The 15,552-nt window shown below is 41.5% G+C and overlaps 1 protein-coding gene across 5 annotated transcripts in view; it reads right to left on the reverse strand.

Moving 5' to 3' along the window:
• The window catches only part of CEP112 (centrosomal protein 112), a 184,197-nt gene that overhangs the window by 30,578 nt on the left and 138,067 nt on the right, over positions 1-15,552 (reverse strand). For all 5 annotated transcript variants that reach the window (XR_009729033.1, XR_009729034.1, XM_061377218.1 and 2 more), the window contains one exon: positions 13,196-13,285. Coding sequence is in view for 3 of the 5 variants with exons in the window: in XM_061377218.1 (XP_061233202.1) it covers positions 13,196-13,285 (90 nt within the window). In the remaining 2 variants the exon portion in view is untranslated. The remainder of the gene's footprint in view (positions 1-13,195; positions 13,286-15,552) is intronic.

The raw sequence follows: 15,552 nt of genomic DNA on the forward strand, positions 1-15,552 counted from the left end.
AAGAAGGGAAAAAGAAAACATTAAGAATAAAGGATATATGGAGCGGAGGAAGAAATAATGAAAAGGAAACAGTAAGGCATTCGCTGGGACATGGGCAAAAGAAGCAATAATCATTCCTAAATCTATCTCAGTAGAGCATTTATACAGATGTATACTTTGCAATTGATAATCAGTTTTGTTTTTGCCTTTGGTGGCATCTGAACCAGGTCACTAGAGCGATATTTGCCCCTTACTGGCTCAGACAAGGTGAATTATTTTTTCCCAAGATCCGTTTACATTTCTCATCTTGTAGGTGCTTTTAAGGACTTTTTATTCATCATGCAACTATTTGTCATTGCATGTTGTGTCTTTCTCAACTTCACTGAGGCTACAGGACTTTAACAAGTAGGTTTGAGACATGTCACGATATCAGATGTTCACACCAAAATGGTTACATCTAAAGGAGGCCATTTTAGTCTATAACTGTATTCAACAGATGCTGAGTAAACAGTACAGTTACAAAGCAAAGGTATATGAGGGGAGATTAGCTGGAAGGATTGTGCTTTGTATCTCTCCCATGTGGTTGTATTTGCTGAACCTTGACCCAGGAAAAGCTTTATTACTTGGTTGAATCAGTGCCTCCCATCTGTACTTAACTTCCAATAGGATTAACGTCTTAATTCAAATGAAACAAGTACTCAGGTGTTTTTCTGGCCCAGCAGCTGAACATGTAAATAAAGGATAAAAGAGATTCAATATCAGATTAACTTATAAACTATCTTTAAACTTTCAAACTGAATCTATTTTCCCAATGGTTTACACACCAACGCCATTTTGTGCTAATTTTGTTTTAGTTACCAAATTGCTTAAATCTACCATTGCAACCACAAATCAAAACCTCAGCCCTCCAGCTGAAGAAGCCACGAGTCCCGAGCTCCAGCTCCCGGCTCGCGAGGAGCGCACGCGCTGAGACACGTGAGAAGCGCCCAGCAAGTTCAGCGTGAGCCGTGCCAAGAACCAGCTCATGGTAAAAAGCAGGTTGTGCCAAAATCTGCATTATGCATAACACAATTATCAATACAAAAGGAATAAAACAATCTGATGAAACTTGAGGAAAGTTCTATGAGTCATTCCGACAGGCTGCACAAATCTCCACATCTCTATGCAAATAGGCAATTAGAGGCTTTCCTTGTGAACTGCAAGTGAGTGTTGCCACTATGTAAATCTATAGAAAAAAAAGAGATGGTGAGACAGGAAACCTTGTTTGAACTCGGCCTGTATAGAAGCTTGTGATCAGAATTTATGGGTTTGAAAGTTACTCCAATAAATTCACGCTACCATTTCTATAAAGGCTCACAAAGTTATGCATAGGTGCTTTGCCAGGATAAATATTTTCTGAGCCAACAGCTCATTTGGGTGGGGACCTTGATAGAGCAGAAATGTATATTTCAGTTAATTCAACACGTTACATTTGCTTTTGGTGAGATGGGAGCAGAAAGAGGCAGCTAGAAAAAGCAAAATGCCTCTATTTCCCACAGTTTGAATAATAAAGATCTATTTCATGAGCAAGAGGATCTGCGTGATCACTTTGGCAATATGTTGGGGTGGCACAACCAGCACAGAAACCCTACCTCACTTGCACTCAAACAGTGTGGATGTCAGGAGCTGAGCCTGGACTCTAACTCCCGACACTGCAACCTAGCCATGCCTACGGAGCATCGGGGACTGATGCCAGCTTCCTCAGGTGCCAGGCACACAGCAAGAGCCCCTAATTCCAGTTTTACCTAGATGAAAGTCAAGCAAGTTTCATCCTAAGCACATGCAGCACAAACTTTACTACAGCTCTGGGACTGAAATAATACAGCTCTAATTGTGCATCAGTCTTTTTTCAACCAGGTTACTGGTTTTAACAGTTTAATCTGCAAGTGTCCTCTAACCTCATGCTTCCATGACCACGTTCACTATTAACTCCGCAAAGGAGCACAGGGATTGTTCCCATTTGATAAAGGTGTTTCTTGGAAAGTCAGGAAGAAATACTTACTGTGCTTTGAAGTATGTTACTGGGTCGGCTGAAAATGGAGGGAGAGAATGAGAAACAATTGGTGGCTGAAGTGTTGCTTGGAGCTGATTTCTTCCTCTATTTCACAGAGAAGAAATGCACCTTGGGATACAAGTGCGATTTGTTTGTTTGCTAAGACAAACACGTTACTTTCCACTGTGCTCACTAATCATTGGATCACAATAAGATGAAAATAAGATCCCAGCTGTTTCCTGTCACATTATGATCAACAGCATGCTGGTGTTTTTGGCTGAAGTTACTACCAAGGTTTATTGACCCAAGAGATTAAAATAGTGCATGGCAAAACCCTAAATCACTTCTTATAACTGAAAAATAATATATAGGGGGCTAATGTGTACTAATTTGAATGGGGAGTTTTTAACACTTATTTTTGACCAATGAAAGCTGGGTCTGTAGGGATTTCTCTCTATTTTTTTGGTGCCTTAAAGGCTTTTTTGTTCTTTTATAGCCTCAAGCTGCCTCCCGAGGATCCACAAATAGTGTGTCTCCTCTTGCACTCTTGAGAGACGTTGAAAATTGCCATTCTTCAGCCCTCAGGAGGGCTTTAGCCTGCTGGATGGGGATAGCTCTATTTCATTTACTGTTGCGTTCGTTTTGCTTCAGTCCTGAGAAAGCTTCTCTTTTTATTTGAAAATCCATTTTGGTGAGTTGATTTAATCCAGGAACCCCCAGGAAGGTTTTTTATAGCTTTTAATATTAAGCTGCCACAGTGCTCTTTGTTTACTCAGGTTGGTGGCTAACATATGAGGTTTAAAGTTTTACCATCAATCATCTTTGGTGTCAGTGGAAACAACTGAAAGCTGAGGCTGCGGCACATAGCTCATGTGTGCTTGGTCACACGATGGATTAGAGAAAACAAGAAGAGACAAATATTCACACAATTATATAGTGATGCAAAAAGGGAAGTTTCAATTCCACAGGCTGCAATGAGAACTTGTCATAGTTGAGCACTGACCATTCTTGAAAGAGGTGAGAGTTGGTTTTTGATGCCCAGAAGAGAAACATTCAAACCTGAGCTTTACAAACCAAGCAGTCAGGCCTGGCCTGATGCTTCTCAATAGTGCACAATGGGTTTCTTTACTACTTCAAGGAGTCTTCAGGTGGCACAATTCAGTTTTGCAGCTCTTTATCCTAAAAAGGGATGTTGTTGGGTGGAGTTTGAAGCAGATGGGAGCACAGGACTGACGGAACAAGTCCTGTTTGCATCTAGCTGCACTGTAGTCACTCTCCTTCCTTTTTGAAAGAAATAACTTAAGCACATCCAGAAGAAGTGCAGTATCTTCAAGATGACCAGATGCATTTTAATCCATGTGCTGAGAACAGCCTTCAAGGCAGAGGGTACTCTGCTTCTCTTCTGTGCACAGCCACAACCACATCATATCTTATTCAGCTTCCCAATAGCCAGCTCCCCCTTCTTGCTTGTGAGAGGTCTGTGATGCCGAGTTTATCATCCAACTAAACAAATGCAATCTTTTCTAGCTCTCCCAATGTAATTTACTTTATTTGAACCAAAGGAAAATGCAAAAGTAACTCTGAAGTATCCGTTGCCAAAGCAAATGAAGGGACCACAGAGGAGTTGTTTGAGTTCCTTTGGAAAACATAAATCTCATCTTGAAGGGCATGAAGTTAACATTTTATGTCAGATAAGAATCAAGAGGTGTTGTGGTTTTTTGGTAGCTTAATTTCTGCCTGTTTATGATATGTATGAAGGATAACAATTTCATGTGTGCCAGGAAATACGAGGATAGTGACCAGAAAGCATAATTAGGATCATTTATTGTTATCAAATTTTCTCCATGTTTCAGGGGGAGTGAGATAAGTAATAGCCTGGCTCTCTCAATCCTTTCCTATAAACAATGGTGTTATAAAGCTGTTTAAAAGAGAAATCTCTTTAAAAAGGTTATGCATCTGTTCTGCAATATGCATCTCTGAAAGCAGACATGAAAGATCTGCTGTAATAAATCTGAAGACAGGTTAGGGTACCAAAAAGGTAAAAATAACTCCTTCAGCCTTAGGCAAATCATTTAATCTCAGACTAAAGTCTCAGCCTTCTAAATGAGGATAATAACAATAACATTGCGTAGGTCAACTTCATTCAGGTGGTGTGAAGATTGCTGAAGCAATTTTCCAAGAGCACTATAGAAAGGGCAAGCGAAGGACAAATTACTGCAGTGCCACCCCAATTAGAAAACCCCAATTAACAAAACCCCAAACCCCGAACAGCAACCCAAAGAATGTCAGTGATTAATCACTGTTTGCTTGTGCTCTCCTTTGCAGTGATTCCTCCTTTGCTTTTCAGCACTCTCAACGTCCAAGTGAGCATAGCTATAACCCCATAAAACTGCTCTGAGTCTCTATGGGCCTCTTCCTCCATCAGCCCAGGGGACACTTGGTCTATAACCAAGGAACCAAATCCATTGAAATCGGAATTTCCTTACATTACATCTCTCTCAGGTTTCTGTTGTTAATTGGAGTTTGAAATCTTCTGAAGCAACTTTTCCTAATGAAGAATCAACTGATGCACCCATTTTCTCAATGAAGAACAAGATCTGAACACTTGTCTTTTCATGAGATAATCAAATAGGAATATCCACTGCTTTTCAGTCCACGTCCTCTCTTATTTCAGGCAGTGGGAATTTCTGTTCTGACTGTGCAATGTAGGTTGAAATATGGTTCTTCCAGATTTAGAGAAACGGAATGCAACCTGATACAAATGTTCTCAAGTTTGTAAGGAAAGTAATGAATGCCATAAATCGCATGAATTTGGATCGAGCAATGGAGCAAGATCAGCTGAGTGAGTTATTTTGTCAAGTGTACACCATGTTGCTCTCCACTGAGGAAATACTGCTGGAGAACCTCCCCTGTTCTGACAGTTCCAATAAGACAGAAATTAGTGGCACAGCCGCCCTCTTTGTTTCTCTGTCTCTAGCTAGTAAAGCACTAGAGCATCCAAAACATTTTTGCCTTGTTGTTTTACTAACCCACAGGGACCTCCAGTTACACAGAGCTGCTCGCTGCACACTGGGCTTTCTGCTCTAAGTTGTTTTTTTTCCCCAAACCTGCATCCAAAAGGCCTTGTTGCTTCAATGGTTTGTATTTTGATATCTTTCTTTTCTCTACCAAGATCTCCCACCTGGAAAAAGCTCTGTTTGTAGTTAAGCAATCTGAATCTGTATCATTCATAGCTGCAAAGGAAGGGAAGGCAGGCAAAGAGAAAAAACACCAGTGGGCTGCATATGGCAAGAACAGCATTCTTGGGATTACATGAGTTGGAGAGGAATAAAAGCTTTCACTGTCAACACCATAGAACAACCAGGAATGCTGTGGCTAGAAAATTCACGCTGTTCTCTCAACCTCCCCCTCTCCAGGGCTCTGCTATTGTTCCAGCTGGGATCTGGAGGATCCCTAACTTCTTTTCCTCTCCTTCCAAATGACTCATTGCAGATGCCATCTTTGTCCTCGAGCCCTTACGTCCTTCGGTTCGTCAGTGTTGTCCTTTCATCAGCTGGAATGGTCACTGCTTCACCATGAGGACCCTCTGCTCCATGGGGTGAAGGGGGCTCGGAGACACAGCTCACATCCCCTGACCTGGAGGAACAAAACCTAAACCAGGCCCACCACTAACCAGAGCTGCTGGGCCAAAGCTGAAAACACATGGTGCTCATTTCTGGCACTGTTGATTCCTAAAACACTATCAAGATATTTAAGCCTGAACTAAAGCTATAAGCATCTCTGACACCACCACTGGAATGTATTTCTGCATTTCAGTTTTACATTCCAGCATGTGTTACCTTCTATATAATCCTTTCCATCCTGGGGAGGTTCAGCAAGTCAAGGTTCTAGCCTGTGATACACAAAGGTGCTGAGAGCTCGCTAATGGCAGTGAGAGCTGACAAGGCTGAGCAGCACACACGATTAGGCTCAGCATTTTCACACTGACTGTGTGAACAAGCAAATCTTTGTAGATAATAATCAGAAGCTCCTTTTACTATCACCATTTCCCCTCTTTCAAGAACAAAAATCTGATCAGCATCTCAACTGGAAAACAAGCTGCCAGGGTGAGAAAGCCTCGCAGTTGGTAAGAGTCTGCTCTGCTTTGGACATGGGTGATGATAAGATACAGGAGACAGCCATGACTGTGCTTCCCGAATGGACTTCTGATGGATGGCATTTGGTGCTGATAAAATTGCAAACAAAGTAACACTTCAGAATTGAAATTATGTTAAAGATCACATAAAGTTGGTCTTTTTTCAGTCTTTTTAGCTCCATCCAAGTACCTCATCACCTAGAAAAAATGAATGGGACAGTGTCCTAATTGAGCCTGCATTGCTGAGAGCCCACACTGGAGATTAGATGTCTCTGCTCTTCTCTGCTGTCATCCGAATGGCTCCTCCCTGCATTCCCATCTCTTCTCCTTTTTTAATTCCCTGCATTAAACACCAGCATTGCTGTCCCCTGCAGTCCTGCTTTAAACACTTCTGAAAGAACAGAATTCCCTTAATAGATAATACACAAGCAAACCACAGACATGCTAAAGTGATGTACTGCTCTCTTGAAAGACCTCTCTCGTTCACTGCTACTTAAGACAAAGAGCTAGAAACTGACACTTTACAATACTCTCTAATTCCTGCAAGCCACCATATGCTTCTAGTCTTTTTTCGTTAAAAATTCTTTTTCCTTTTAGCTATTTATTCTGTAGTTTCTGGTTTAGTGTCTTTCTCCAGCTGGCCACTTCGTTCCAGTAATTCATTCTGTCCTATGAAGTAGGTATATATTTGTGTATTTTCCAGTTGTGCCTGATTACTGAAGCTAACATTTGATCACTGACTTCCACACGTACATCAGCACCATCTACCTCTTTTCCCTTTGACAGCTGCACAGTTGGTGAGAGCCTTCACTCCTGCAGTTCCTGCCATATGGAGCTCCTGAGAACTTTCAACTCCGTTGATTTCCAGCTCCTTTCAAATCCCACCTGCAAATCTGTTTTTCTGTGCTTGAATCTCAGCTTCTATCTCCTTCTGCTAATCTGAAACTTCATGCTATACAGTATAATTTACTATCTTCGATTTAATTCTGCAGTCCTTTCATAGCAGGTTGTTAAAGAAAATGCTGTGCAACTGTAAAATGTCAAATGCAAAGTTATGATACAGTCTATCTCAGCCTTAATTAAAAATTGAAGGGTGCTTTTGTATCAAAGTAATTAACTGATATATCAATAGAATTGCATGTATGGTAGACCCTAACCAACATAAAAGCGGTAGAATAACCAAGAAAAAGTGGTCTACAAATAATGTCAATAGTTGTTTTATGGTACTGAAGTCAAGACTGCCATACACCTATATGGGCACCTCTACCCATGAAAGAACCAGAATCAGTCTGATTCTTCCCCAACAGCCTCTATCGGGAAGTCTGAAAAGAGAATAACACGCTAAGAAGTGGATGCTGTATATGCCGCAGAGCCCAACCAGCGTGCTGCCACTCACATCACATTCTTCACTGCTTCTCCGTGGTTCCTCAGCATCTTCTTTTCAATAAAAATATTTTCAACTTGAAATGTGTTCACCACAAGTATTTTGAAGAGAAATCTTCTATTGTGCTGCCTGCAGCCATGGAACCAGCAGATTTTCAGGTGCCAGCTTGCGGGGAGCTATGCCTGGCTGCTTGTCTCCCGCATTTTGCACAATATATATGCATATATGAAATGGTTTCTGGGAGGAAAACAGCTGAAGTACGTGGTACCCTCCCGAGCCAGTGCTTGTGGTGTCGGCAGAGGGATGGATGGACAGAAGGACCCTCCTTGGCCATGCAGAACTGTGGAAAAACAACGCTCTTCCAATACATCCTCTCCTGTGCCTGTCACATACAGGCACTGGTTTAAAGTGACAGTATGTCTGTTCTCTCAAGTCCCAGTGGAAACTTATTGCAGCTTCTCAGTCCCCCACGGCAGCAAAGACTGCTGAGCCCTGGTGCCTGCCCAAGGGGTTAATTGCCGGCTCTGCAGGCAGTGACAGTGCAGAGGCTGCTCTCTGTTAATCACTTTTGTGGTTAAGATCATTCAAATCCAGACTAAGCTTCCCATTTCTGTGGGAGCAGGCATGGGTCTCTGGGGGGAGACTTTTGGAAGCGTTTCAGTGACGTGGGCTGAAACAACCAGAGCAAATGGCAGAGTATCACCACTAACTCCAGTGCGTGCTGACTGTTTTGTTTCTCAGTCTAAGTGTTCCCCACCTCTGCAAAACAAAGGCGGCCTAAATCCTCCTCACCTGCAGCTGGCCACAAAGCCAACTTCCATTTTTAAATACCTAATCTAGAGCTTATTAGCCTGATTTTGGAGAACTCTAACATGTTCTCCAAGACAACCCTTTGAGAAAGCCTGGGAATTCAAGGCACTGCCTGGCTCTCGCAATCAGCTGGGGCACCTGTGCTAAAAGTCCTGCAACAGGAGAGAGGCTGGGTTTGTACCAAACACTTGCTCATGTGGAGGAAATTCAACTGCTTCCACATGATTTTTGCAAAGGATATATAGCAGGACAGGGTGATGGAAGTGAGGGCAAAGGTTTTCTGTGATTTTATCTGATTGCATTTAAAACTCTGATACCTTAAAAAATGAATCTGAAAAGACATATAGAATCATAGAATAATAGAATCCCAGAGTGGTTTGAGTTGGAAGGAGCCTTAAAACTCATCCAGTTCCACCCTCTGACACAGGCAGGGACACTTTCAACTAGATCAGGTTGCTTCATGCCCCATTCAACCTGGCCATGAACACTGTCAGGGATGGGGCAGCCACAGCTTCTCTGGGCACCCTGTGCCAGCACCTCAGCACCCTCACAGTAATTTTTTTCCTTGTATCTAACCTAAATCTACCCTCTTTCAGTTTAAAGCTCTTCCCCCTTGGACCAAAACTCCTAAAGTAAAGGGATAATATTACTCAAGTCTTCCAGCCATCGTTGCATTAAGAACTACTTGGGACCCACACCCTGGACACAGGCATAGGTTGCTCATCCCTGTCTCACGAAGCCTTGCTCAGAGCTCCACAGATCTGCAGGCAGTGGCACTATTCCCATCGAGCAGAAGGTGTGGCAACTGTTAGAAGCTCTCTGTGCTGCACAGCAACTGAAATTTCAGAGTGATGCATCACAGCGCTCGTCTGAGAACAAATATATTTAGTTGGCATGGAAACAGTAAGTTAGGCTGGATGCGGTAAATATCCAGCAGTCATAAAAAATTGAGCAAGTCAGAATAATAAACATAAAGCACACAAACTCACAGAATGCTTTTGAATTGCAGCTCTTTTACAATTATCACTCCTGTTTGCATTTGAACACGAGTGAAAGCCACTTAACAAACTAAGCCGCCCCATTTTATCCCAAACAGTTCTACAACATCCTTATTCAGATAACTCCTTTCTCCCATTTTTACAAGGGAGATAACTCGCTTATATTCTGATAACTCCCTTTCTATTTAAGGAAAAGAAGAAATTAAAGGGTTGGAAATCCACATTGGTATTCTCCTTCATTTCCGCAGTAATATTCATGCATTGAATGAACATAATTGATTTTCTGTCTTCACAGAATCTCTCTCCTTTAAGACTCTATTTGTGACTTGACTGCTTGGAGGAGTATTCCTATGGTATGAGTATCTATGGTGTTGCTACTTCAGTTGTATGCGAACAGCAGGATCTTTTCCTCCTCTATTAATCCCAATCAGAAATTGTACATCCTACTCAATCCACCTCTATAGTTAAAAACATTAGAACAAGTAAGGAAAAGAATAGGGTCTTCTTCTGAAAAGCTCCTTGCATGTAATTCTCAAAAGAGAGATTTCTGGAGCTTTTCAGTGTCCGGTGCTGGGGTGACTACCTGAAATAAAAAGAGGTGTTCTAAAGAAACCTAGGTAATAAAGCAGAAAGATCACTACCATGGAGTTTTGTAGAGACCCCAGTTCAGCAGAATTTGTTGCCCATGCCTCAGTTCCCAGCTTAAGCGCTCGGTGATGTGCGTCATTTTTAATTGCACCTTCACAGGATGTACAGTCTGCCGCAGGAACAATGAGGATTTTTTACCTATGACTGACAACTGCACAAAGCCGCGTGACTCAAGAAAGAGAAGTGGTTTCAGTGCAACGAAAGCACCTTCTATCAGAACTCTTGTCTTTGATCTAGGTATGTATCAGAGACAAGCAAGTGATACAGTACAAGAGTGTAACGATGCAGGAACAGAACCTAAATGGGATTAGTTGATGGGAAGGTGGTTCCCAGAGTTACAAAATACTGAGATACAAGAAACTTCAAGCACTGCTCTGAAAGGAAAAGGTTTGGACACACCCGAATTTCCTAAGAACCTTCCCAGACTGCTTTTACTGTCATGGAGCTATATATATATAACCTATATATAAACTCCTATATATTAAGTGTGAATTACACTGAATTTACTGCTAGTTTGCCACTTCCCATGAATACAATTATGTATGTCTCAAGAAGGTGGACGTCTAAGTTTTGAAGGAAACATCTAGCATTTAGACATGAAGGAAACTGATACAGTTCTGAGATGCCAATTTAGAAGTGTAGCATTACTGAACACACGGACTGTTGTCCTGGACAGCCACATTTAGCACAGACAGGACAACCTTTATGGAAAAGATAACATTATTTAAGGTCAGTCATAGCGGGAGAGGTTTGCAGGCACTTTTGACAAATGTACATTCATTTGGATTGGAACTCATCATTCAGATAACGCTGCCAGACTGATGAAACAACACAGATACAACACGATTGCATCTGCTCACACTGTAAAGAGGACTGAGAGAGTAAACAGGAGTAAAACCAAGTTCATGCAAGAACATGAAGTACTGGAATGAAAGAGCTCCATAAAAACAACAGCGCCACACTCGCCTCTAGACAGCTCAGGGCTTGCCATCAGACTCCTTCTAACATATTTCTCCCCTCTTCTTTACAGCATAGTTTGTCTCTCTGGGTAATTACAGTAAAGAAAGGTTAACTCCGTGCAATCACTAGAGGGTTATTGTAACAAAGAGTTAAGCTTCGTGGATCTGTCAGTCACTCTTTGAGACTCAAGAGTTATAAGGACATTGCACTGAAAGAAAGACAAACATGGAGCACTAAGATACCACCCAACAAGCCATAACGAGAAACAGCTTCTTACTTTTAATTAAAAGCACAACAAAATGTTTTTTCATGTCTCATTCATTTGTTTGTTGTTGTTACAGAATCAAAACACAAGATTTTTCCTTTTAATGAAAACCAGAAACCGTTTAACCCTCTCTCCTCCTTATTTACAGACACAGAAAAGCTCAGAGCAGTGGCCTTTGTAATAGCCCTAGCACAGATTTTGATGTTTTATGCAATTCTGCTCCAGACAATATTTGGTAGAAACAGAAAGCAAGCTCTCAGTCACAGCCTTAAATATTTCAGCTCCCTGATGGGCTGACAAGTCGTTAGCTACTGTTAATACTTGATGAACATGTTTACAGGTAGCCTGGCCAAGACATAACAACTGGAAATATGTCAGAGCTGTCATTTTCCCATTTTTCTTCTGGAGAGATAAGCATAACTGATGAATTAACCAGGCCCACAGAAGACACACAAACAAATTGCAACATATTTGTCTGCAAAATAGACCAAAGCCCCCTAAACAAAAACATCCTCAATGGCTCCAGCTTCGGAAAGTCCCAACAGATGAATGGCAGAGACAAGACTGTTGACAAACATAGATAGGAGCGTCAGCATAAGTCTGCTAAACATCCACCTTGCAGGAGAAGCTCTAAGCTGGACCATGCAGTGTCATTCAAATAACATTTCTGTTCTATTTATACCGGGGAATGGACCAGCTGAGCCAGTCCTTCAGTAACTTAGTGTGGGCAGGATAGTCCTGTAGGTTGTTTTGGACCATGTGCTCAGAGAAAACCTTCAAGGCAGAAAGCAGGGACCATCCTGCATGTCCAACCTTCTACCTCTGTATTTCACAAGTCATTTTTTGTTTCTTCTTCTGGATACTTTCTCAAAATGGTCAGAAAAAGAAGCAAAATGGAAGTAGCAAAGGTAAAAGAAAACCAGAGATTTGGAAGAGGACCCTCCTAGCGTGCAGGCCAGGGCTGCTCCCTGGGAGGGAGGGACAACCATGCCCCAAATAGCTAATTTTCCTTCTTCTTTTCCAGGAGACTCTTTGAAGCCAAACGCAATGCTTGTGGGCCAACTCACTCATTACACTGAATTCCTTCGATCCTGCAAGCACTGCAGCTAAGGGTGAACCTGGCCCAGCATCTGGATTTGGGAGGCAGAGGGGGAGGAGAGCAGAATCACCAGCTCTCCTGAAGATACATGACCATAAACACCAAGGGTGAATGAAGGTTCCCATGTGCAAGTGGGATGACAACAACCAGCAAAAAAATACTTCAAACTAATGATTATTACTTTCTACAACCACCCCAACTTACTATTCCTGCAGGTATAGATTTAGAAGTGCTTTAGATAGGATGTAAGTTACAGATACTGTTTACTCAGCACCAAATAAGTTCTCAAATGCTGCAGAAACTGACTTACATTACAAATCTGGAAATTCATACGTGATTCAGACAGCCACCACCTGTATATTTTCCAGAATGCTTCAAATCACTCTGTTTTGAATGCAGATCATTGATTTTCAGTTTCAACACTCGTCTGTAAACTACATACACTATTTCGCTTAAAGCACACTAAATCTCTGATTCCACTGAAAGTATCCAGAATAATTTTAGCGCTATTAATCATATGGAACTGTTTACAGACAACATGCTGGGACAATGAGTTCATAAGATCAGGAATAAAGATTATTCTAGCTCAGTTATCATCCAATTATAATTCTCTTCATACAAGCCATTAAACAACAGGTTAGGATACTCTCAGAAACCTCTATTAAAACAGTATAGACAGTTCAGAATAAATGCATCATTTAACAGCTAGGATAGTTGAAATACCAACTTGAAACAGAGAGCATAAGTATTTGCCTGCAGGGTTCAGACAGTTTAATTCTGTTTTATTACATAAAAAACTAGTGGTTTTGCTTTGAAGCAAGATATTGTTTTTAAACATTGAACTCCTTGCCCAAGGGAAGAGGATGGGGGGACAGCACTGGGTACCTGCTCATGGGTCTCCAGCTCCCTGCATTGCAGCTTCTTCTCTGCAGCCCGTGCCAGACTGCGGTAACTTTCCACTTCATCTTCTAAGGCCTGAAACAATACCAAGGGATGCAGAACACACGTGAGAAATGTGGGCTGGCAGAAAAACTTGTAGGTAATGTCTTTCAATGAGCTGATTAAGAAAGCAGTGCAGAATCAGTGCAGCTCTTTAGCTGCTGTTGCTTCCAGCTGTACGTGATAGCTGCTGAGATGCGACAGACGCAGTTGACCCTTGTTGAGTAAAGCTATTCTGCACAGGTAGAACCATCGAACAGGATGAGTGAAATCTTAGTAGTTCTATGTCATTAGAGGCCACAAGTATTCACACTAAAAATGTAATAAATACCCTCAAAGCTTGAAAGGGAAATGGAAATGTTGCACTTGCAAATGCCTCTGACTTTTGTTATCATCATATTTGTACAATCCAGGCTTCCTAGGAACACTTTTGCTGTGTACCAATAACTTTTCCTTTAAGCCAGAAGAATAATCCTCTCTCTGGAAAACCATGTCTGGAATCTGCAGTGAAAATGTATTCCATATTATTGAAATGGGATGTTTGTGGGATGAGGGGCTCCCCTCCCGCTCATATAAAGTCGAGCATGTGATCTACAAATGAAGTATAAATGGCAATAAATAAAAGGAATATTATGATCATGTCACTTTACCACAACTATCCAGCCTTTATTTAGTTCAGAAATAATCACTTCTAAACCCAAGCTCATAAAACGCACTGACAAATTTCTTTTGTCATTATTGTTCTTCTTATATATTTATTTTTATTACGGCAGGCCCTCAGAGCCTTGATCTTTTTGTTATACCCTTAACAAAAGAACAGTCATGCCCCAAGGAACTGATAGTCTATGTTATTTCTAACAGATAGACACCAAACAAACAATACAAAGTTTCAAAGATTTCTTTTTTCAAGTTTCCTACTCATTGTTAATGTTTGAATACACACTTAACATTTACTTACACATTTACTAAAAGCTTAGTTCTGTTGTCAGCGTGAATAAAGGCATTGTTAACTGCAAGTGCTGACTCGAAGCAAAGTGCACAATGTGGATGTGAGATTGACATCGACACAGAGGCGGCTGTGGCAGCAGAAAGGGAATATTTTGAGTTATCTTTTGTATGCCAGGAAACCAGGGCACTGCTACCCATCAGCTGGAAAGCGCGGTGCGGGGCAGGACCTGGGAAGGGACTTGTACTGGGGATATGCTATAAATGACATTGAAGGTGCCTCCAGTGTTGCCTGAGCTGCACAGAGACCTTCTGCAGAGCACCCTTAAAAGGAGTCCAGCGAGCCCATGAACTCAGTGCACTTCACAGAACATGCAATACTGTTTGCGTTTGCTTCCTCCAAGTAGAATACCTATACATAAACCAGGATCACTAAAAGTACTCACAGTGCAAAGTTTTAACAGAGAAAAACACCCCTTTGCTCTTTTCCACAGCACTGAAATACTGTACTCTCAAATAATTTACAGGATAAAATTGCTATTGAGATAAGAGGACTACTTATGATAGATCTTGAACATTGTTTTGAAGTGATGCCAGGCATTAACTTTAAAGTCTTAGAGCTATAAGACTATTACATGTTCTCATGCCAAAAAATGTAACCAGACCCAAGCATGAACTTCAAGTCTGCCCAGGGACTTTCATGCTATCACTGCTTCTGAGAAATGTTGAAATCCAGGCTTGGAATATGTAACCGGTCTTCAATAGTCAACAACTCTTGACGTATTAGGAATTTGCATTAATATAATGAAATATATGTGAGAATTGGAGGCTTTTTGTTTTCTTTTTGTACATCTAATTTTATAAGGGAAAACTCATGCATGCTTCGATTTAAAACCTAAAATGATCAGGTCATGCAATGTAGGAATGTAATAGAGATCAGGGATGTTCCACGTATCACGGAGATCACCAAAGACCCAATTAGTCTGACACAAGTCCTGCCATGACTCCAGACATAATGAGTACTGGACGACTCACAGGAACATTCGGAGAGCACGTTTTGGATGAACTGCAACGTGTGACCCGTCTTCTCCTGCTGTTTCCACACGATCAGTCCAAATACCTTGGCATAGTGAAAAATAAGGAGGGAGGAAACCTCACTACACATCAGTCGCCCTACTCGGACTCCCTCCTTGTGCTCAAAAGCAAACTTCACTACTTCACAGGACTCTGAAGATGGTCAAGAGGTAACACATATATATAGGGATGTATAAGTGTATATGTATGTACAAACTTCGCTCAGGGAACAGATTTATATCACGCTCCACCACACAAACCTGCAAGTACTGAATACAAAATAG

Source organism: Neopsephotus bourkii, unplaced genomic scaffold, assembly GCF_033783945.1.
Source record: "Neopsephotus bourkii isolate Nb327-2 ecotype Australia unplaced genomic scaffold, CSIRO-AGI_Nbou_v1 NB_1749, whole genome shotgun sequence".
Lineage (NCBI taxonomy): Eukaryota > Metazoa > Chordata > Aves > Psittaciformes > Psittacidae > Neopsephotus > Neopsephotus bourkii.